The sequence below is a fragment of the Lytechinus variegatus genome, chromosome 1 (genome assembly GCF_018143015.1).
Source record: "Lytechinus variegatus isolate NC3 chromosome 1, Lvar_3.0, whole genome shotgun sequence".
Lineage (NCBI taxonomy): Eukaryota > Metazoa > Echinodermata > Echinoidea > Temnopleuroida > Toxopneustidae > Lytechinus > Lytechinus variegatus.
This window is the reverse complement of record NC_054740.1, coordinates 51,447,090-51,470,341: the sequence shown is the minus strand read 5'-3', so window position 1 is coordinate 51,470,341 and position 23,252 is coordinate 51,447,090. Positions and strand designations below refer to the sequence as shown.

At 36.0% G+C, this 23,252-nt stretch overlaps 1 protein-coding gene across 3 annotated transcripts in view; it reads left to right on the top strand.

Annotated features, from left to right (window-relative positions):
- The window catches only part of LOC121416053 (solute carrier organic anion transporter family member 4A1-like), a 77,373-nt gene that overhangs the window by 17,993 nt on the left and 36,128 nt on the right, over positions 1–23,252 (top strand). Inside the window, exons 1-2 of one of the 3 annotated variants that reach the window (XM_041609510.1) lie at positions 4,163–4,211; positions 4,472–5,097. In XM_041609510.1, coding sequence (XP_041465444.1) covers positions 4,178–4,211; positions 4,472–5,097 — 660 coding nt within the window. In that variant the 5' untranslated portion in view covers positions 4,163–4,177. Of the gene's footprint in view, positions 1–4,162; positions 4,212–4,471; positions 5,098–23,252 lie in introns of those variants that run through there. The other 2 variants (XM_041609503.1, XM_041609496.1) reach the window with 2 other exon arrangements.

Here is a 23,252-nt window from a genome sequence, read left to right as displayed (position 1 = left end):
TACTACATGTCATGATCACTATACAGTTTTCCCGTTTTTGGAAGTAACCATTCGACAATCCATCATCCCGGTCATCTCTAAATAATTATTTCATCTTATGTCGATTGAGATATCCTTAAAGCACAAAAAAGATCCGAAATCAAATTTGGATGATAAAAAATTATTGTTAGGAATATCGGAAGTTTCCAAGACCGAAGCAAATAGAAATACGGTTGTTAAATCTGTAATTGGTAGGTGAACTTTTCTTTGCTTTTAACTACTTTTGTTTTAATCCATTTATCACAGAGTCCTAGTCATTATGTGTTATTAAGAAATGATAAATCGTGTATAAATCTCGGTTCCACTTTTGTGAGACAAAATGTACTCGCTGAGAGAACGAGAGTGAAACAGGATTTAACCTACATATACATCTATTGCCATTATCATGACAAGTAAACCTCGTCATAAACTTGGTGGCTACCTTAATGATGATTGTAAAAAATAAAGTGTCCTTTGTATGAGAATATGTTGACTACCGGAAATCAGAAGATTTGTTTTGAAGCATGCATGTGTCGATCAAGCGTCCTATAGCACGCCCCCATATCATATTTTTTTAAATCTATAATACTGATAGTCACAGAAATTCTGCAATTTCTTTAGAAGTTTAGGAAGATGTTTTCTTGACCTTAATGGCGGTCGAATTCTCAATATTAATGACAATAATTCCTCCAGAACCTGAATATAAATCGTGGAAGAGGTTTATGGTGCACTATACCCAGATCAGTGGTTGCCGCTCATAGAAATAATTATGTTGTAGGCTTGCCCCAGTACTCTTGTGACAATGTTGAATAACGCCATCTACAGGTCAGATTATTATACTCTATAACAACGGCCATAAAAGCACCTTCGATCTACTTCATCAATAACCAGGTATCCGAGGAGCAGTTAAAAAATACCTTTTATATCTATAACCTTACCATGTCAAGCTTATTACAGGAAGGGGGGTGATGTTCAAACACAGGGCGTGAAATGAATAAATAAAATTCTCATCACAAAGGGAAAAAAAAACAATGACATGCAGGAAAAGCCAGAAAAATTGGAGAGGGGTGGAAGATAAATTGCGACATACATAGAAGTCTGTAATTGATATTGATTAATTTCAATTTGTGTTTATCTTTTTCTTTTTTTTTTACTTGGCTTTTCTATTTTATACTCGATACAAACTGACATTGATCTATAATTGCATCTGTACATGACAAAAAATTGGATATGACGTAGTTCTTGTATTGATGTATATTTATGTATACCCTGCACGCCTGAACAAGGCAGTATACTGTATAGGCCGTAGAATTAATGATACCAATTTCTTTTCCCTTTTTACTGTTTTTGTTTTTGCAACTTGTATTCTTTCTACTTCACTTTTGGTTATGTTTGTTATGAAAGATGAAAAGTGCACAAGGAAAAAGATCAGTTTAAATCAGAAAAAAAATCAATAGTCAGAAAAGGCGTAGACATTCTTTCACAATATAAGGGCGGTTAAAATAAACACAAGCCATCCAACCAACCTTGTCCTTTCCATGAACAATCATGTATCACGCGTGTTATTTACAAAGCAAATTATGTATTTATAATTATATTGAATTGTTATTTTATGAAAATTCGATAGGACCAACTAATGGAGGTGTGACTTATCAATATTAATGTATACACATAATAACGCCAAATGGTTGGACGTCACATGCTCTTTTCCTGTACTTCTCAGAGCGACTGGCCCGCGTATAATCTGCAAAGTTTGAAGGGTGCCATTAATCAAATACTCTACTACTACTACTACTACTACTACTATACTACTACTACTACTACTTGTACTGCTACTACTGCTTCTCTACTACTACTACTACTACTTCTTCTACTACTACTACTACTAGTAGTAGTACTACTACTACCAGGGGCCGCGGAAGCGGAGGGGGGGGGGGGCTTCAGCCCCCCACTTTTTCCCCAAAACGTGTACAATAATGACCATAGGATTATCATTTTTGCATGGTCAGCCCCCCCCCCCCACTTTTGGATCAGCCCCTTACTTTGAAAACCGTTCCGCGGCCCCTGACTACTACTACTACTTCTACATCTATACAACTACTTCTAATAATGATAATACTGCTGCTGCTACTACTACTACTCGAAACACGAGACTCGAAGTTTAGCAACACACTTACTGCTGCATAAATAATGACGTTATTGTTATTATTGTGTCGTGTACATAGTAAAAACGCTGTTAAATTTATAGTAGACTGTTTAAGCCAGTCACTCGAACAAAAAGTTGTTTAAACTATCAAAAATTGTTTCAAACTTTTAAAACAACTTATTTTAAAGTTCAAGCAAGCTTGTTGAAAAATTCAAAGAATAGTTGTTATAGTGACTGGCTTAAAAAAATGCTTATAATAATAAAGTACGGTATCTTACAGCGAACCCATGCACGCATATCCCTTTTCCTCCCGGTGTCAGCGGAGTATTATTAGAATCTATACTCGGTCATATCATATCATAAAAATAAAATTATCCCCCAGATAATAATCAGGATGATATATATTTGTTCCCTCTCCAAGATCTTTCAGATTTTGAGGTTATTTCGTTTTCATATAGGGCTGCATAGGCATGATAGTTAGTTCTTGGAAAATAATGGCTAAGGATTAATCGTTGTTACGCCGATGTTGTGCAGATCAACGCTGTGTAATTTATTTACTGATTATAATAGCAAGAAATAATTGTATTTAAAGAAAACTAGTTTATCAGAAATTATGGTTCACTTGTTATGTTTTCTATATTTTTTTTTTCAATGTTTAATGTTTTTCAGCACCGGTAACTTATCTATCTATTGATATTTCAAACATTCATTGTATTGCGTAAAAGGGAACTTATTTTACAGCGCCTCTTGGCCTTATTTTAGTTTCCTTTTTTTCAATTTTCATTTGCTAAATTTTGGATGTGAAAGGCTTTGTAATGACACTGTTTTATGTGATTGTGAAATAAATGATTAAACAAAGTTTGTTCTTTGGTAAAAAGTAGATGTCAGACTGAATCAACGCTGTCAGAAATCCGAAATCATCCAAGGTTCACAAAAAAATGACTGAATTTCACCAAGAAATGGATCGAGCGTTTTCTGAATATAAATATGAATTCTTAAGATTACATGTTTTAATACAGTAATTTGATAATCCGACCGTAATTCGATCTTGTTTCCTTGTTCAAGATCATGGTAACTACATGATTATGGAAACTTATATTAGCAATCAAATCAATTTACACTGGTAATATCTTTTTGGATTTCAATACAGATTTATTGGTATTGATCGAATTACAGTTCAAAATGTAGTACGTTTTCTTTTACCAAAACATGTAAATTATTTATTATTACCAATATCATGCAGTCATAGGCGGCGGAAGCGGGGGGGGGGGCGTGTCCCCCCTAAATTTGTAGCTGATGACCTTTTTTTTTTTTTTTTTTTTTTTTGCTTGTCAATTTATTTTCCTACGTCCCCCCTAAAATGTTTGGGTTGAGACCCTCTTGTCAAAAAAAAAAATTGGTTGTCCCCTTCTAACATTTTTGGCTTCCGCCGCCAATGCATGCAGTATCCAGTACCCTTCCTTTCTCACCCCCTCTATCCTCTTTCTCCCACCTCCCTTCCTTTAGTAGGTAGTGGTGTTGATGACTGTCTTAAGAATGGGATATAAGTACTATAAAAAAATATTGGACAACATTTTTACCACCTCGAGGGTAATTATGTGTCCAACATAATTTTCTAGTGGGCAGTATTTTACCCAATGCGGGAAGCAAGCTGTCCAGTAAGGTTAAAACAATAGGTAGCAGTTACTTTAAAATGGGAAAAATATCACACTGGATAAATAAAAATGCCCCAAAGAAATGCCAAATGTTGATTGGACACCCTCAAGGAATGTGATGGGGGCTGGCTGGAGGAGGGGCACCCCTGAAACCATGCTGATTGCTTCATTATAAATACCTCATTTTAGTACCTCAATTCAACCTCGATGATCTATTTGTCTCATGATCTCTTCATCCAAACTGTGTACATTAAATCTATTAATATATACTTCCCTACCCGTATATTTTTCTACGTGAAATATATATCAGTCAACCTATAAAATCAGAAGAGAATGTTTACTATGTAAAATCTGCGATATGCTCATTTGGACAACGCACCCTTGTCAACCAGGTACCATTTCGAAGCTCTTGATGCGTCTATTAGGCCTATCATTTATTTAAAACTTGAACTCTTTTTTTGTTATAACCACAGATCAAGGAAGCATTATATACAGGAGTACAATCGAGAGTTTTGCGTTATAGATTGCATTTTAAAGCCAGGAAATGACAAGATATTTTCCATAATAAACATAGTGGTCATATTTCTTGACATCACACTTACAGCCCCTGTTGGATCTTGAGATATATTCATTATTTGTTTTGTATTTGCAGCAGATATGACTACCTTGATGAGGGTCCGCCTTGGGAGCCGGAGAAGCAACGACTCCAACCCAATTTTAGGAGACATCGAGAATAATTTGGACGAGAGCTCAGACGGTTTAGACGTGCTGCCAAGTAGCGCGGATGCAGTGCGCAAACCCCGCAGCAATACCTACGCTGGGTTTTCGAGCAAGCAGCCGCCGAACTATTACCACAACGAGGTATACGAAAGCGACAGCAGACGTGGTTCGCTGAGGAGTAGCTGTTTCAGTCAAGGCGATTTGGGCATCAACGGCGCTTTGGGCATCAACGGCGATTTAGCAGGAATTACCGATCACGACTTGGGGATGAAGGTACGGTCTTCGCTCTCGTTGCCTCGCGATAGAGGTGGGATGGTGGTCATCAACGCTGCCATTGGGGAGAAGCTGGCGATGTCGAACTTGGAGCAGTACTCGATGCTGCCGATGACGAAAGAAACTGGGAACAATAACTTTGACGATGACGAGGAGGATCCCGCATCGACGTCGAAGACGGGGTCGATGAAGCCAGTTGATGGGAGTCAGGTTGCCGAAGAGGCCGAGAGTGAAGAGGAGTTTTTAGCGTGCGGGTGGTTTTTCTTGAGACCCAAATGCTTGCAGGTGAGTCGTTTCATTCATGAATATTATTATTCTTTTGCTTGAAAGTCAATTATCATCTCTTAATTATCATCATCATCATCATCATCATCATCATTTTATTATCATTATTATCATCATCATTATTGTTTTCATCAACATCATTGCCATCATCATTATCATCATCACCACCACCATCATCATCATCATGATCACCACCATCATCATCAACATCAAAATCAACATCATCATTGATAATTATCATCATCGTCGTCGTCTCATCATCATCAACAACATCCCGACACCAACATCATCACTTTGTCATAAAAAATATACCAACAACATCAATAACAGTAATCACAACAACAAAGGCAACAGCAGTCATGACAGTATATAGTGGTAGCTTAGCCCCCACAACAGCTAATCCAGTGCAAAAACAACGTCAACATAAACAAGCATCAACATCTTTCTTAATAAAAGTCATGGAAAAGGTGATGACTAGTTATAATTTCATATTTTCAATTATTGTATACAGCTTCTAACTATTATTTGAAACCGTCATTAAGACCCGTCAATTATTTCCCCCACTTAGCAAGAAGTTGAACGTTCGAGCTGCAGGGACAACCCTAAACAACTCTGACTGCCAAATATGAAAATCATGCATGACCTTGATTGCATATGATAGCTGACTGTCAATGCAACGACGTCGCCATGTGTACAGCACAGTAGCTATTTCTGCGATGGTTTTATGTACATAAAAAGATTGCTTGACTAAACCATTTGCGTGTTAACGCAGCTAAACTCGGGATTATCTAATTAATTCAATGAGAGCTTAATTGAATGGTGTTTGCAACGCAAACACGAAATGCTTCAACGACTTATAATGAAGGTATTAAAAAATCGATTTCTTTGTTTAGCTCAATAACCGTTTGTATCCAAGAGTTTGAACCTCACAGTTTCTCCACATGACGAGTTCAAACCCGAGTTCAATGTGTTTGGTATATTAATGCTATAGTCATACCAACATAGCTGACTCCAAACCGATCAAAAATATTACGTTATTACCAATAACAAACTATCGGTCGGAAAGGAGTCGGTGTCGTGTGTGTGTCAAAGGCCGAACTCTTTTTCTGGGGAACAATTTCATCTTTTCCGAAAGAGGATAAAAAATGATTCTAAAATCACACATTTGCTTCGTGAAGTAGATGATTAGGCATCTGTTTCGCAAGATTGTTGAATATTTCATTAGCAACTTGTGATTTGATGGTTACATAACATCGTGACATAATTATGAGGAATATTTACATAATAAGTGGTACCCTAGGCATGCGAGGTGCATGATTATGAATCTTCAATGGAAATTTGCAGGTATTTCTTTAAGTTATTATCAGATTTTTTTCTGCAAGCTGGGGATGGAAGGGGGGGGGGGGTCAAATTATGAAATGTTATATAATGATCATAACCAGTACCAATACTGTAACACGTGTACAACGATCATGATTAAAAAAGAACACCTGATATGATGTAGGCTCCATGACATTTGCTCCGGCGACAACTGCTCTGATGAAAGATCCGCACGGAAAATGCCAAATATAAAACTTAACTTCCAAAAGTAAATAAACACTTATCCTACCTAATCTTTATATTATTTTGAACCAAAACATTAAACCCCATGCCTTATGAGATATAAAGACCGGAGCAAATTTCGGAGTATACAGGTTTTTTTTTATAGAATGAATTTTTTTTTATTTTTTTTTTATAGAATAAATGCAGATTCGACCTGTTTTCAGGAAAACACGTTTTATCACAACTCAACAACGCCCCGGGACTTTGGGGAAATAAAAATGTTCTGAAATAAGAAAGCGATGAATGAATTTGATCTGACAGCGGATGTATAGTTCGATGAAGTAGTTATTTGATTTTTTAAAGGAAACTTGAAGAGTGAGAAGATGGCAAGAATCGAGACATTATTGTTCCCCCTCAACTAAACCCGTTTGAGAATTAAGATTCATCATTTCTTCTCGGGGGCGAGTCTGTTTGACAGGATATATTGTTTGATCTATGGAGATTGTCTGTAAAATTAATGATCCAGACAACCTCGAGATATTTAAAGAATGAATGGGATTGTTTTAGTGTCTTCGAAAATGACATGCATATCAAAATCATTACAGATACATTTTGCTTTATTGTAGGATCGTATCATTTGGAAATAAGAATTAAGGCTTTAAAATCCTTTCTAAAGTTTCGATGAATTATATTTGATCTCCTGGATATGGTTTTATCATTAAGAAGTCACACAATATATTGTGACAATTTCGACATATTGACTTTCTGTGAAAATGTTAGGTGATGTTGTGCCCCTACCCCGTCTCTCTGCTAATACGCCATGGCCTTCAATTTATTCTATGTAAAAAGTCATGAGCAAAGATTGGTGAAATTTCGTCCCTGTGACCAGGGCTTGAAATTCTCTTTTTTTCAAATACCAAAAAAGAAAACGCTGTAAAAAGCGGAAGACTGGACTTGTTAAATCTTCTTTTTTTCCCGTTGTAAATGCTACAAGATTTTACAAATGTTTAGATTGCCTCTTGCAGAAAAAAAGTTTGCTAATTGATAAAGGTCTAGGGTTTATAATCTTTCATTTTATTCGAGAACGAATAATCTTTAGATCTGTCAAATTTTGATAAAGGTTTTAGCGACATTTGTTATAGGGTGATTATAGGGTGATTCAGAATAACGTATTTTCCCCCTATGTTAATTTCATCACTTCATCATAATGTCTTTATGCACACAATTTCGCAAGGCCATAAAGGACTGTAATCTAAATAGTTTGAAAAATATGGAAGTCAGATAGTTTAAATTTTGTTGTATATTTGTCACTAATGTGATGCTTTCGCTTACATGTATTTCTTTCTTTATTTTTGTTTCCGTCGAAACTGTATATTGGCTCACAAATTTTCATTTTTATAGTCTCTTTCCTATACGTTGCCCAGTAAAAACTCTCTATTAAATTTTATTCAACGCTTTAATAATTTGAATAGTTCAAACAAATTAATATAACAAAAATCAAATCTATGTTGTTTCATATTTTATACTTAAAGACTTGTTTAAAACGTTAAATAACAACTGATCATAGTTAAAATGGTATATGAAAATATTAAACATCGTGTTTAGTATGTACAATTCTCGTCTAAATGCACATCCAGATAATTCATATTCAGGATGAGTTTTTCCGACAATATATCTTTGTTATACCATGCAGTATTATGGTGTGTTTATGACAAGAATGTTACTTGAAAAAATCCCTTGTGTCATACGCGGTTATGACTGTCAATACTTTATGCTTCCTGCCCCCAAACATGTTAAATAAACTTTACGTTTTACGGTTTAGGCGAGTCATGCAGGGGCGCGGTGTTTCTTCATGAACCAGGAATACCTTTTCTATTTGCCGAGGCAGAGACGGGGGGGGGGGGGGGTCTATACCCTTGATTATGATGATCATCATAATTTTGTCCAACGTAACTAACTCTTTATGCAGTCGCTCATATTTTGTTGTAGATTTTTGTTATTAAATGAATTAAAGTAAAAAACATTAAAGAAAACAATGTCCGGAAGTACCCCTTTCCCAGCCTCTTTTTGAAGCCGTGCTTCCATTAAAATTCCTTCGCGTGCCCTTTCATTTTCTAGCACCTCGTGTCAAATCGGAGGACAGTGCTACTTCAAAAAAGATGATACAGGAGAAAATATTTAGCTGAAGAATAAACACGTCTCTGAAAATGATAAAGAAATTATTGACAGATACTCGAAAAAAACTACTCAACATCTTTCATTTCCTTGTTCTGATGAAAATAATGATCCCGTTCTCGCTTGAAATTTAGAAAGTTTAAACGTGTTAAAGAGTGAATCAAAATTCCTTGAATGTGATTGACCCTTTATCATTTAATTTTGACTTATATTTCTAACTAAAACCATATTTCGAAAACAAGATTCTATCCTCAGTGTCCTGCTTGTCATGAGAGTTCTTTGTCAGCGGTGGATCTAATATTGACCAGTTGGGGGGGGGGGGCTCTGTTTTTCAAAAATCTACTGACTAGCATAAAACAAGATGTCGAAGGAAACCACTATTTTCGTTTTTCCAGGGCCGAAATAATTCGTACACTCCGTTCTATCATATACTTTTCCTCAGGAAGAGAAGGGGCGGGGGCAGTATTTTGGATCTGTGAATTTAGACTGAAATATTAATGATTACTAGTAATATTGGAAATGCAGTATTTTAGTATAAAAATTCACATTGTACTTTAAACCATGGACCTGTAGGTCCACGTTCTTATTAACCAAGCTCTCATCTTCCCGTTTCTCGAGCTAATCTATATTAATGGCACCAAACTCCCTCACCCCTTTTTTTAATTGATAATGGCAATACTATGATCACTGGCGGATCAGGGGGTGGGGCAAAGCCCCCTCTTGCCCCCCTTCTCATGAGAGGCACAATTAAAATTTGTAACGTAAAAATGGCTTTAAAACAGAAGTGTTTCTCCCCCCCCCCCTTTGAAAGTGAAGTCCTTTTTTTTGTCTTGTCAAAAAAAATCGTGGACGAAATATCCTTATTTCGAGTTGAAAACCTTTTTTTTTTTGCATGTCAAATTTTTCCTCGGGAAAATGTGCCCCCTCCTTTTGAAAAATCCTGGATCCGCCCCTGACTATGATTCATGTATAGCAGGATTCATCTAATTATCACTCCTATTGTTAACATATTTACAAGTTATTGACTTTGAATTTTGCCGAAAAATCCCTGACTCAGTGAAGCTTGATTTTATAATTAGCATCATAATTATATAGAAGAGAGGTAACTCACGTCGTTTAGATTTCGTGTTTTTTATATTTTACATTTGGTTGGCAAGCTAATAAAAAGTATGTAATCACCCAAGAAGTTTTGTTTTCTCGATAATTGTACCAAGAAGACCGCTGATATTAATTTTTTTTCCAAGGGGGTTTCCCCCAAGCGCGTCCGTATGCAAAAAAAAAAAGAAAAAAAAATAGGGAGGTTTGGAAATCACCATGCAGACGATTTCTGGAACTTAGAGAATCTGTTGTCCAAAGCCCTCCATGACAATACAGTCTTTGTCGAAAATCAGAGAGTCAAAACGACATTATTTGCAATCTTTTGTCGTCTCCGAATCTTAGGAGGGTCTGCTGCCCCAGTTTACTCATTTTCGACAAAGACCTCTCAGCTCTTCATTGTGAATTGACGGCCACTTTCATTACATTTACTATGTTCCAAAATCCGCCCCCGTTGCTTTCGAAAACTCATTAATGTGTTCCGCGCTATTCGACGAAGATCAAGTTGTACTGCGTACGATATAACACACTCGTGACAGACTAAGAAATGGTTAATAATAAAAAAAAACCGCGACCCCTTTTCCAAAAGAAGGTGAAAGCATTTTTTTAATAAGATGAGAAGAATAAGCGCCTTCCACATATTATTAAAGGTCAAGTCCACCTCAGAGAAAATATGTTGATTTGAATTATTGATGGAGAAAAATCAGACAAGCATAATGCTGAAAATTTCATCAAAATTTGGATGTAAATTAAGAAAGTTATGACATTTTAAAGTTTTGCTTATTTTTCACAAAATAGTTACATGCACAGTTTAGTCACATGCAAATGAGAGAATCGATGATGTCACTCACTCACTATTTCTTTTTGTTTTTATTGTTCGAATTACACAATATTTCAATTTTTACAGATTTCTTATTTTATATCCGAATTTGATGAAATTTTCAGCGTTATGCTAGTTGGATTTTTCTCTTTTTATTCAAATCAACCTTTTGTTGGGGTATTTTTTTCCTTTAAGCTATCGTTCAGTGCTGAGTGGCGGGAACATAATGTTGATGATTATGTTAATATAGTTATATTTAGTAACCAGCTAGTGTAATTATAACATGGATAATACAATTACCGGAGTATGAGTGACGGAGAGTGAACATTAACTTGCAAAACAGCTTTTTACACTTAAAATAGATCATGCTGTTCTTCACAGGCCGCGAGGATCGGGGGGTCCCCCGTTTTGCTTTTTGTTCTGCTCATCACGAGATTCTCAGCAAATCGATACACTTTCTACGGTACTTCTGATCATTTTAGTGAAATCTTCGATCTAGTTTCTGAACAGGAAACCCATTGATCATATTTAAAGAACCCTCATGCGCTCCCTTACATTGGGTAACAAAGGGTGTGATTTGCACGACTTCTCTCACGAACAATGCACTGTTCAGAGATTACAGCTCGAGCTCGTGTTGTTGATAATGTTCTGTCGTTTGAATTTTTTTTATAAGAGTTGGGATCGCAGCTGATTAGAGCAGGCTTTCAATTCAGTGATTGCGGGATCGAACTGCAGTCAAATCCTCGGTAATCGCAATTGAGACTCGGCAGGTCGGTTACCATTATGAACAACAGTGTACATGGTGTAATGAGCAAAAATGATAATAAAATTTAAAAAATCAAAGAGAAGGAAGGGACCAGACAAGGAGTTTGGGACAAAGTTTATGAAAAGCTGCGATCGATCGAAGCGAACTAGCAAAAATTTTGATTATTTTGATACAAAAAGAATAATTTTCTGATGGACTTTTACCTGTTATTCAGAATATTTTCACATTTTCCGTTCCTTTTCTTCTTTTTTTCTTATTTGTGATTTTTTTTTTTTGGGGGGGGGGGGGTCCATGGCCCTTAATTCCACCCATCCTTACGCCAGTTATTGATTGCAAAGGGTTAAAAACCAAACCTTGACATCGTCGTGACAGTAGTAAAACGTTTCTTTCAATGGCAATCATGGTAATGGCCAATGAAGATCAGTGTTGCATGCGCATATTTTTCAAATACCAACTACCAACCAATGAGAATCGTCGTCTTATTGCAGTTCATCTCATATTCTTATTTGATCCTGTTTGATTTTTTTTCTCTCTTTTAGATTCACAGCAACCTAAAATTAGGGTAGACTTGGTAATAGTCAATTGTTGAATTAAAAAAAAAATTGAGATTGCCCATCATATTGCTGAATAATACGATTTAATATTCACATTCATTTAGGTTTGAACGGATGAAAGGAATTATGGTGTGCGGTGTGTACTTCTCATGGCTATGCACTCGGAACAATCTGATATAAATCCTATATTGATAAATAAGTAAATACACGTATTTCGACATCTGGTGTGAATTTATCTGGAGTTATAAATCTGTCCGGAGGGTCACCGGGGAAAGAAGGATTGGACGAATAATGAAAAAAATCTAGCTATTTTAAGCAACTCAACAAATCCAACAATTGACCTTTAACTTCACAGAGATGTATAGGCCTATATTACTCTCTCCCTATCGAGAAGAGTAAAATGCAGATCACTTTGCGTGCTTGTCATGTTCGTGGGTGAAGTTTAAAACGCATGAATTTAGTTTGAATTTCGTTTTAAACTTAAAATCATCTTATGTGATCATAATGATAGCAGGGCCCGCTGGGAGGATTTTTTTTCAGAACTGAAGTGGCTTCCCTGGGTAAATATACCTATATTATTATTATCTCAATTTCTTATTTGAATAATAATTTATTTCGGGCAAATGATACTTATAAATGCGAAGTAATAGAAATATAACATCTATCAGTGGCCCAGGGGAGTGAAAAGACATTAAAGAAATCTAGCTCATCTTCAGGAGGTTCACAAGTCGGTTGTTGACTCTAACTGTGGTCACCATGTTGACATACAAACATGTGCAAAAACTAAGACCCCAAATATAATGTGTACGTATGTTTTAATATATCAACAAATGAAAACAAATTGATTTATTTGTACTCGGTAGTAAGGTTTTAATAGACTTGTAATCTCATCAGATAGTGGAATTTTATATCCAGCCATCCATATCGCATTCAATTTTGATCCCAAGATAAATAGAAAAACACAACAACAACAACACCAGCGACAACGAGTTCATAGTCATACCACTTAGTAGTAAACACGATTATCAGGGACGTGAGATATATATTTTTAGTTTGATTACCGATGTTGGGTAAAATATATAGGCCCTATTATATGCGGGTATTTAGATTCTATTTCTAACCATTTCGTTTAATGTGGCGTCAGTACTCGAGTAAAGTTTAATGAATTTAAAAACAATCAGGCGTGGATGCAATGGTGAGTTTAGTACAATGAGCACCGAAGAGTGGACCTGTGCGCTGTACAAGTAGCCATCATCATTATTAATGTGATTCAGTGAGGCATGAATAATAATGATAAAAAAACAAGCACATCATGTTCACACTGAAACGCATGTTTAAACTAATCAATACAGTAATCGATTTGTTTTTAAACCTTTTCGTCAGGAGTACAGCATATATATTGCTACACTAAAGTGTAATTTCTTTCCCCCCCCCAAAAAAAAATACACTCTTAAAATAGTTGGGCAAAAAAAAAGCCCAACTTCTTACCAACCCTGGGCAGCATATACTGTCCACATAATTGTTCAAATCTGTCCAAATTGGGTAATAAAAACATGATTGGGTAATAAATTTGCTAAATTTGATAATAATTACCCAGAATATATATATATATATATATATATATATATATATATATATATATATATATATATATATATTTACAACATACATTACCCAACACTGTAGACAGTATGCTGAACAACATTTTTACTGGGGTATTGCATCTCCAAAATCATAATTTTCACCGTATTTCCTATAACATCATGTCCCACTTGACTAGTTTTGAGTTCACGTGTTTTGCAATGCATCGTTCGAGTTGGGTCGAATGTTCGACCTCGGAGGTAATGCAGATTAAAATCTGGAATGGGCGGGATTTGAAAAATAGAATAAAATGCCCTAAGTCAGGCTTTACACCACGTCACAGTCACATTTATATTATATATATCGATAGAGTCATTTATGGTGATGTTTATGATCTACTTTTGTAATCAACTGCTTATAGAATGAGATAATACAAGGGAATCTCCGTTCAATGCTGTTGATATTAAACTCTCTGACCCTGTGGGCATAAGTAGCTCCATAGAACGACATTTACATTTCATTGCGGACATGTCTATTTCTGAATACGTAGATTTGGTGGTGTCGTCTTAGTAGTATATCAAAACTGGTATGAATAAAAAAAAAGAATGTACATGTGCTTTGGGGTTAATAAATTAATATAATGAGGAAGTGAATGAATACTCATACACTTTGATATTTTCAAGTGAAATTTATTTTGATAAATAGATCAATCTATTTCGCTAGGTAAAATATCAAGTGTGTAAAAGAGTTCAATGGTTTTGTAAAATGTAAATCAGTTGGAGTGAAATTTATTTAAAATTTTCCCACATGGCGTGCCATATGTTTGTGTTTCCATCGAGCAGTCGAGGCGTTTCTTGGCAACAATCACCCCTTCCCATAAGGGGAAAGACCCCCGCTTATTAACCTTTCCATTGTTCCGTCTATCACGGTGATTGTGGTCATGTTTATGGTCATGATGACCACAAAATGAATTCTAGATACTAAATTCCATATGCGGGAAGTTATTCAGTTACTTTTAATTCTAACCCGTGATGATTCTCTATGATTAGTTGATCATTAGGGAATGGTTATAATCAAAACCATCCGTCCCAAACTCTTGTATTTTTTTTGAAATCAAACGTGAATATCACGTGACGTACACTTTTCCATTTCTTTCGTTTTCCTGTTGATCAGCGAGGTCCGTTTGTGCGTACTGGGGCTGGATTCTGGAGACTTTTAATCTTTCTTTTTTATTTTTCCCTTTCTATTTTAATTTCCCCCCATTTCTTGTTAATTTAACTAGTTTATACTCAAGTTGTTATTTTGATTTTTTATATGCTATGTAACCAAAGGAATATTTAATAGGAGTCTGCACTCTACAAGCTCCGCTTTTTAGCAGCCTCCTCCATTTCCAACCTGATATGTAATAATCTTGAATATAATTTTTGTACAGGGAAACTTGAAATATGTTTTGCTATTTGTATGTCAAAATGTACAAAACAAACTGCAATTGTTGAAAATATAAATAAACGAAATGAAATCTATTTGGGAATGGCCTATATTGCATAGGCATATTCATACAAATTACGGTAATAAAGCTGAATCGAAGGAAATTGCCATCTGCACCCTTCTATTTAAATGATATTTTCTATTTTCTTCTTAATGTCAAAGGCCTGCACCCACCAACTGCAATTTAATTCACTTAGACCACTGATCGGGATACTAAGTCAGTATCCAGATCAGTGATCACGTTGACTTCTCTTTCAACTCCCAAAGATTGTCGAGTTCCTTGCCCCCATCTCCAATTCAACCGTCACGTTTGTGCAACGGTTTGTCTGCAATTTCCGGATGCATCACGCGTAGCTCATTGCGTGCATGATGTCACGTTTGAATGTTCGGTAACACAAGATTGACATCTCCCCCCTCTTTGACGAAATGGAATAAAGTTACGTGCCAATCTGAGCTCATATACCCCCATAAACCCTCTTATGAACTCTCGAAGACCAGTTTCAAGAATATCCTTACACATACATGAAAAAAATACTTTGCGTTTTTTTTTTAAATGCAGCTGTCTCGAAAAGCGCCTTGTGGATTCGGTGCGATATAAGTCCAGTTGTTTTTATCATTATTATCATCATTAATTTAGGATAGTTTTAGTAGTCACGTAATCTTTCCTGTCCACAAAATAGTTTCATCCTTGAATTCTTGACCATCCAACATGTAGGGCCTACAAGTAGCTTTTCATTACCTCGAAGGAAAAAAAATCTACCAAAATCCTAAATATAGGAAATTTCCTGATTGTCAATTGTCAAATTTCCGGATCGTGAGTTGTCAGAGATCATGAGTTGAAGATTTTATATTTTTTCATAATCTCACTCATATCGAAGCCATTGAAGGATACACGAGTCCTAATTCCTTCTTAATGATTTCGTCCCTTAAAGATGTTGAAACCACCGAGTCTTTGCATGGCATCACTGACATCTAGACGGGGGTGGGGGGGGGGCTTGGGGTGCTTGCCCCCCCCCAGGGCCCCTGCTAAATTTACACGACCAAGAAATAAAAAAATGAACAGTAAAGGGATTAGGGTGAAAAATTATATTATTTGATTTGAAATATGTCGAAATCTATCACAAAATTGATTTTTTTTTGCTAGCTCGCTTCGCTTGCTTTAATTTAATTGAGATACTGTAAATTAATTTTGCTTATGTAATAAAGGCAAATACTAGGGTTTTCTGATATGTTACCATAAACTCGTCTTGTTATTTAATGTGACAACACCCACCATACATACCTTGGCTTTTCGCATTTGTTTTTTTAATATCCGATTTTCTTCTCAGGTCGTATTGAACATCATTTTGTTGACAAATTAATAATCTTGGTGACATTTTTATTTTGTTTTAAATGATTTCACTTTCATAGTTTATTCAGCCAGTGTCTTCCTGTTTGAAGACTTAAATTTGGGGAATGAGAAATACATGTATAGGAACAGTATGGAAATAATAGGTGATGTCTTGTCATCGAAAACCACAAGTTATTTTTGGCAAAGATACTCTTGCTTGCCTGGAAAATTATATTGCACGAAATACGTGCATATACACTCCCGATATAGGCCTTCTTACGGTATAAGTAAGGACTCTCTTTCATAATATGCTGACCTTCAATTGGGATTAATAATTCGTTTTAACAACACCTAAGTACAATATCCATGATTCAATTTAGTATAACTTGCGTGAGCTCTCAAATCTTTGTTATTGTGAAAGCATCGTTTTCCTTCGAGCACGTGTATGTACATGTTGTTTTCTCCCTTTTATCTTCTTTTTATCAAAAGATAAGCAATTCAGGCGGGGACCTTCAGGGTGCGATGGACCCCCGAATTTTCACGACTAGGAAGGAAAAAAAAATCAGCCACAAAAAGGAAAGAAAAAATGTAAAATAAAGATACTATTTTCTAAAGTTCATATTAAAATCTATTTATATAAAAAAAAGGATTTTTTATTGAAATTTATTTCTGTTTGTTGGCTTCACTCACTCGGATATTTTTTATATTAATTTTGCCCCACAGGCCATGTATGGCCCCATAAAATGTGTTTGTCTCATTACGGTACTTCCCCACTCCGGTTGCGATATGTGATAATTCTTGACCTGTAATAACCCCCCCCCCTCATTTTCATTCAATTTTAGTTTTAGAATTATTATTTGTCTCATCAAAGAGGTATAAATCGCAACAGAGCAAATCAGTGGCGTTAAGAGCAAAAAAAAAAAAAAAAATTGAGGGGGGGGGTAACATTGGCCCTGTGACAATATCTTTTTTAACATGCGAAGTGAGCGAGCAAAAATTGTGATCGTATTAAACTGAGAATCTCATTTTGGGAAAAGATTTTGGCATAAAAATTAAAAAAGTGATATCCCATCTTATTTTTTTCTTGGTTATGGAACTTTTTTTTTTTTTTGGGGGGGGGGTTACCCCCAAGGCCATTTGTAAGCCAGTGGTACCAATTGAAAATGCAACATTTACGATTACGTCGCGACCTTTGGCCGATCGCACCCCCTCCCTCCCTCCCTACACCTTTCTCTAATTGTTGGGGAGTATATGTTGGTTCAATGCCAAGATGGTATTATCAATTGATCAACGACAGCTACCTTGCCATGATAACTTCCTCTCCTTCAGTAGTTCAGGAGTTATGGGGGCCCTGGTCGGTGGCACCTATCTAGAACCAACGTCCGTTTCCGCAGCTAGGCTACCCATCTATCCTTGAGGAATCTTATTACGTAACATTTTGTTGTGGATTGACCAATCTGAACAACAAAATACATTTATAGGAATATACAGAAGTACGGTAGGAGAAGTTAAAGGGATTGCGATGCCGCCCCCGAAAACCCCCTTTTTTGTAATTTTTGTTTTGTTCTTGTCAAATCTTGATCCGCCCATGTTCCCAAAGTTGTGAAAAGTTGTAAAGAATAGTAATAATTAAGCAAGATTTTATTATTCTTCATGAATTTTGTTAACGAGACTCAACTGAAAGTTGAACGATAGCACTTATATGATATACTGTTGCAATGAACATGATGAAGGGACGATAAAAAGGTATCTTTTCAGGTATTTTTTTGTTTTTCAATGGAATGTGGAATTAACATGATTAAAGTGGTTTTGGAAAAAAAAAGACTTCACCTGTAAGTCGCCCTGCCCCTTTATCAAAATATCACTATAATGCCGCCCCTCTTTCAAGTTTTGTCCGTAATTTTGTTTAATAAATTATTTGAATTTATTTTTGCACCTAAATTTATTCCATATAGTGTTGTATTCTTCTTCCAAAGTCATTAAATGAATTTGTCAGTTTCACATACCTTTTAGATTTTTATTTCTTCCGAGTGCTTTGTTATCCATGAACATCATCATAGTTTTCATGCGTGAATGAGTAACAACGCATAGGTTACCATAACAAAAGATCTTCAGTCAGATATGGAATTATTTTAAGAAGACCTTGGTTCTGTATGCCATGTTGCTCATTCGTCACAAAATGGTTCCGCTTTAGATTACGCAGGATATGGGGGATACTCGAATCGGAAGCTGTCGGTTAACTTCGGAATCTATATGATCATATTTCATCCATTCATCTTTTGAAAGGATGGGTGAGGCCCAATATTCCTGGGCGGTCTTCTTCAAAATATGATTCTAATTCCACCATGTCCACCCTTCCTTGGTTTATTCAGTGGCGTAATGAGCCAGAAATTTTGAGGGGGGCAGACACGTGGCATATGGGGCAACATTTTATTTCTTTTAATTAAAGCTGCGAGCGAAGCAAGCAAGCAAGCAAAATTTCTGACCTATCTATGATAACATGGGACCACGGATGGAAGGTCCGTGGTTTATACAAAGCGGGAGAAACCTGTGCGAAGTTGTCTGGCAATGCCCGCTCTCATGATAGTGTACAATACAAACAACATGATACCATAACAGAAAATCAAGTAGATCATTATGAAATATAATGGGGAAAAGGCAAATAATCAAGAAGACACAAAGCGCATTCACATTTGTTTCATTTTTACGTATTTTGCAATCTTATGCATGTGTGATACATATTATGTATCACATATTAGGCCTAGGCCCTGTATTTTTATAGCACTGTATTCAATACATTTCATTTTAACAATTTCATTAAATCATTCTCGGGGAGGGGGTCTACTCTATTTTGTACAAAGATTAATGAGAAAGCCTATATAGCATGTAGGCTTAGACGGGTCAACATTCTATCTACCTTCTTACATTAACTAATGTCTACTTTATACCTTTGTTCTAATTCTTTCAAGGTTCACGGAGAAACTGCCATCTCAATACATGGTATTATGATCTAAACGTCTTGAAATGATACTTTCTATTAAAATTTGACTATCAAATTACACTCTGAAGTTTAGGATAATGGCTTTAAGTTCTTCTTTGGAAATGAGATTTTGTTTCGGTGCAATTGTTTATCCCTTTAAAAAAAACACGGTGTGAATGTAAACTTGTAAAGAGCACAAAAAGAGAAATATAAATTATGATCATGCTTTTGACATTCCTGCCAACTATGAGAGCCAAGAAAAATGAATAAATTCCTAAGAAATTTCCAGAAATAGAAACATTCTTAAGCTTCCAATTCAATACTGCATATTTTTTTCTTAACAAAAATAGGAAATCACAGGTTAAAATGTCAATTTGCCTCCCCCCAGAGGAATATTCTCCTTGGAATAGAGCTGTTGCATATTGGATTTTACAACCTATTCAATTTTACTGCTCGATTTTCCTAGTCACAATTGACACGAACTTGAAATAAAAACTAGGGAGAGTTCGGTCTCCATCGTGTAAACAGATTAGTATGGAAACAAAGAAGGAAATAGTCTAATACCACGATGAATTATGTGGGGTGTTTTTGATTTATGTCTCATTATTCCCGCCCAAACTGTCCATTAGCAAGGGCCTCCCTTTATGAAGAAAGCACGCTTCGGATAAACAGCATAGTGAAACATCTCCCCCCCCCAAAAAAAAAAGGAAAACAAAAATCGTGCAGAATTTCCTTTTTTGTGATGCAATGGGCGAAAAAGCAAAAATTTGAAGTTTTTACCAGAAATTTTGAAATTTTAGTTCGACAGATTTTTACTTAAAACTTTCACAAAAGTGCACGCGTATAGTATTTTAATAATTTTATTTTACTTCGGAAAAAGCAAACGCACCCCCGTGACAAACTCGGTCGATTCTCTCTCTCTCTCTCTATCTCCCCCCCCCTCTTTCTCTCGCTTTTGATTTTCCGTTATTTTAATACATCTTACCCCCCCCCCTTTCGGAAAAAAGGGAATCGAACCCACTTCCCTCTGACTGAAAGGCTAGAGCCAGACCGGGGCCAAAACCACGACACATCTTCCCGCTACCACGTTAAAGGGGAAGTTCACCCTGAAGAAAAGTTTGTTGTAAAAATAGCAGAAAAAATAATAAAAAATATTGGTGAAGGTTTGAGGAAAATCCGTCAATTATTAAGAAAGTTATTAGAATTCAAAGTTTTGAATTTGTGACGTCATATGCGAGCAGCATTCCTACAAGGCGAATGGTAAAAAATATATGAAATGTCATTTTCTCAGAAAATTGAAAATGTTTTTTACTGTGCCTTTTGTATATCAATAGACAAATCATTTCACACCCGATCATAAATAGAAAACAAAATAAAGTTATCAGGAACCGTACAAAATTTGAAATTCATTGATTTTTTACCATTCGCTATGTAGGAATGCTGCTCGCATATGACGTCACAAATCCAAAACTTTGAATTCTAATAACTTTCTTAATCTTTAACGGATTTTCCTCAAACCTTCACCAATATTTTTTATTATTTTTTCTGCTATTTTTACAACAAACTTTTCTTCAGGGTGAACTTCCCCTTTAATGTAGCCTGTATCCAGTATAGACCGTATGCCCTATATAGGATCCATCTCAGGACTTGAAAAAATGTCAATCGGGCTGCCTGCATCGTGGACAGGAGGGCGGATATGAAAGTGAACAAGATCATGAAGATGGGTTGACCTTGGAGGAATTGGTTGACCTTACAAACAAGCTATGTTGATGCTGGGTCCATAACCCCAAATTGCCCAATACAACAACATCTCAACTTTACCGACCCCGAGCTCTTCGGTCGGTATCCAAGCTCTGATCAGTATCTGACCAACATCAACAAAGAGAAGCGTCACAGATTGTTGTCATATAAATTCGAGTGGTTTCATACAGGGATAAAACGATGATGGAAGAAGAGGTGGGGGGGGGATGTAGGCCTATGTATAATGTCAAGGGCGATCTGGGGGCGCTGCTGCTTCTCGAGACCATAATTGAAATACTATTTTTTACGAGGATATCAGTGTATGCATGATAGATGAAATTGAATATAAATTGTAAATAAGTTGTGATGAAAATCACCCAAGAAAAAGAATTGGTACATATAATAAATATACGCATCTTTTCGTCCCATCAGCGTCCATCGTCACGAAAAGGCGTCTTGAAATGAATATGATGATGCAGTCATTGCAGGCTACAATTACTTATTTGATTTGAATATTACAGGTGGGCTAACTTTTTGTTTCACCTGCATAGCAGAGTGAGACTATAGGCGCCGCTTTTCCGACGGCGGCGGCGGCGTCAACATCTTAACCTAAGGTTAAGTTTTTGAAATGACATCATAAGTATATGGACCTAGTTCATGAAACTTTGCCATAAGATTAATCAAGTATTACTGAACATTGTATTATAGTTTCATGTCACATGACCAAGGTCAAAGTTCATTTAGGGTCAATGAACTTAGACCATGTTGGGGGAATCAACATCAAAATTTTAACCTGAGTTTAAGTTTTTGAAATGTCATCATAACTTAGAAAATATATGGGCCTAGTTCATTAAACTTGAAAAAAAGGTTAATCAAGTATCACCAAACATCCTGCATGAGTTTCACGTCACATGACTTAGGTCAAAGGTCATTTAGGGTCAATAAACTTTGGCCGATTGTGGGTATCTGTTGAATTACAATAAAAACTTAAAAGTTTTTGATCTGATTCATGATACTTGGACATGATAGTAATTAAGTATCACTGAACATCCTGTGCAAGTTTCAGGTCACATGATCAAGGTCAAAGGTCATTTAGGGTCAATGAACTTTGGCCGAATCGGGGGTATTTGTTGAATTACCATCATAACTTTGAAAGTATGTTGGTCTAGTTCATAAAACTTGGACATAAGAGTAATCAAGTATCACTGAACATCCTGTGCGCATTTAAGGTCACATGATCAAGGTCAAAGGTCAATGAACTTTGGCCATAATGGGGGTATCTGTTGAATTACAATCATAACTTTGCAAGTTTATTGATCTGACTTTGAAACTTGGACATAAGAGTAATCAAGTATCACTGAATATCCTGTGCGAGTTTCAGGTCACATGATCAAGGTCAAAAGTCATGTCAGGTCAATGAATTTTGGCCACATTGAATTACCATCCTATCTCTGTAAGTGTATTGGTCTAGTTCATAAAACATAGAAATAAGAGTAACCAAGTATCACTGAACATCTTGTGCGAGTGATAGTAGTTTTCAAAGTCAGCACTGCTGCTATGCTGAATCGCATGATGCAGGTGAGACGGCCAGAGGCATTCCACTTGTTATGATATGTCATCAATTCTTTAAAGTATTATTATGAAAAGGTACCAATACAGACAATACTATACTTCATTAGAGGGTAGTGGCTGCTCATCACACATATTGAAGCAAGCTGACTAAAATAATATACAATGTTTTATAGAAAATCCTTTCAACCTACATTTTGAAACTTATTTTTTTTTAAACCCTCTGAGTGCAAGATTGCAATGCCTGCAAACCGTTTATCACAGATTTGTTAATGGCTCTGAAATCTGAATTCAGTTTTAAAAATGGGAAATCATGATTCATTACTTCTTCTACACAAGGCATTAACACTCGGTTGATAGGCGTTTGTGAGCTCGATCCATCATTGGCTGATTGTCTTTATCCTCGAGTGACCCCTCTAATCTGTTTCCCAGTTTTTCATTTATTATAATCACATAACGTCATTATAAAACTTGAATGCTGGAGAAACAACAAGAGTATACTTTTGAATTACATC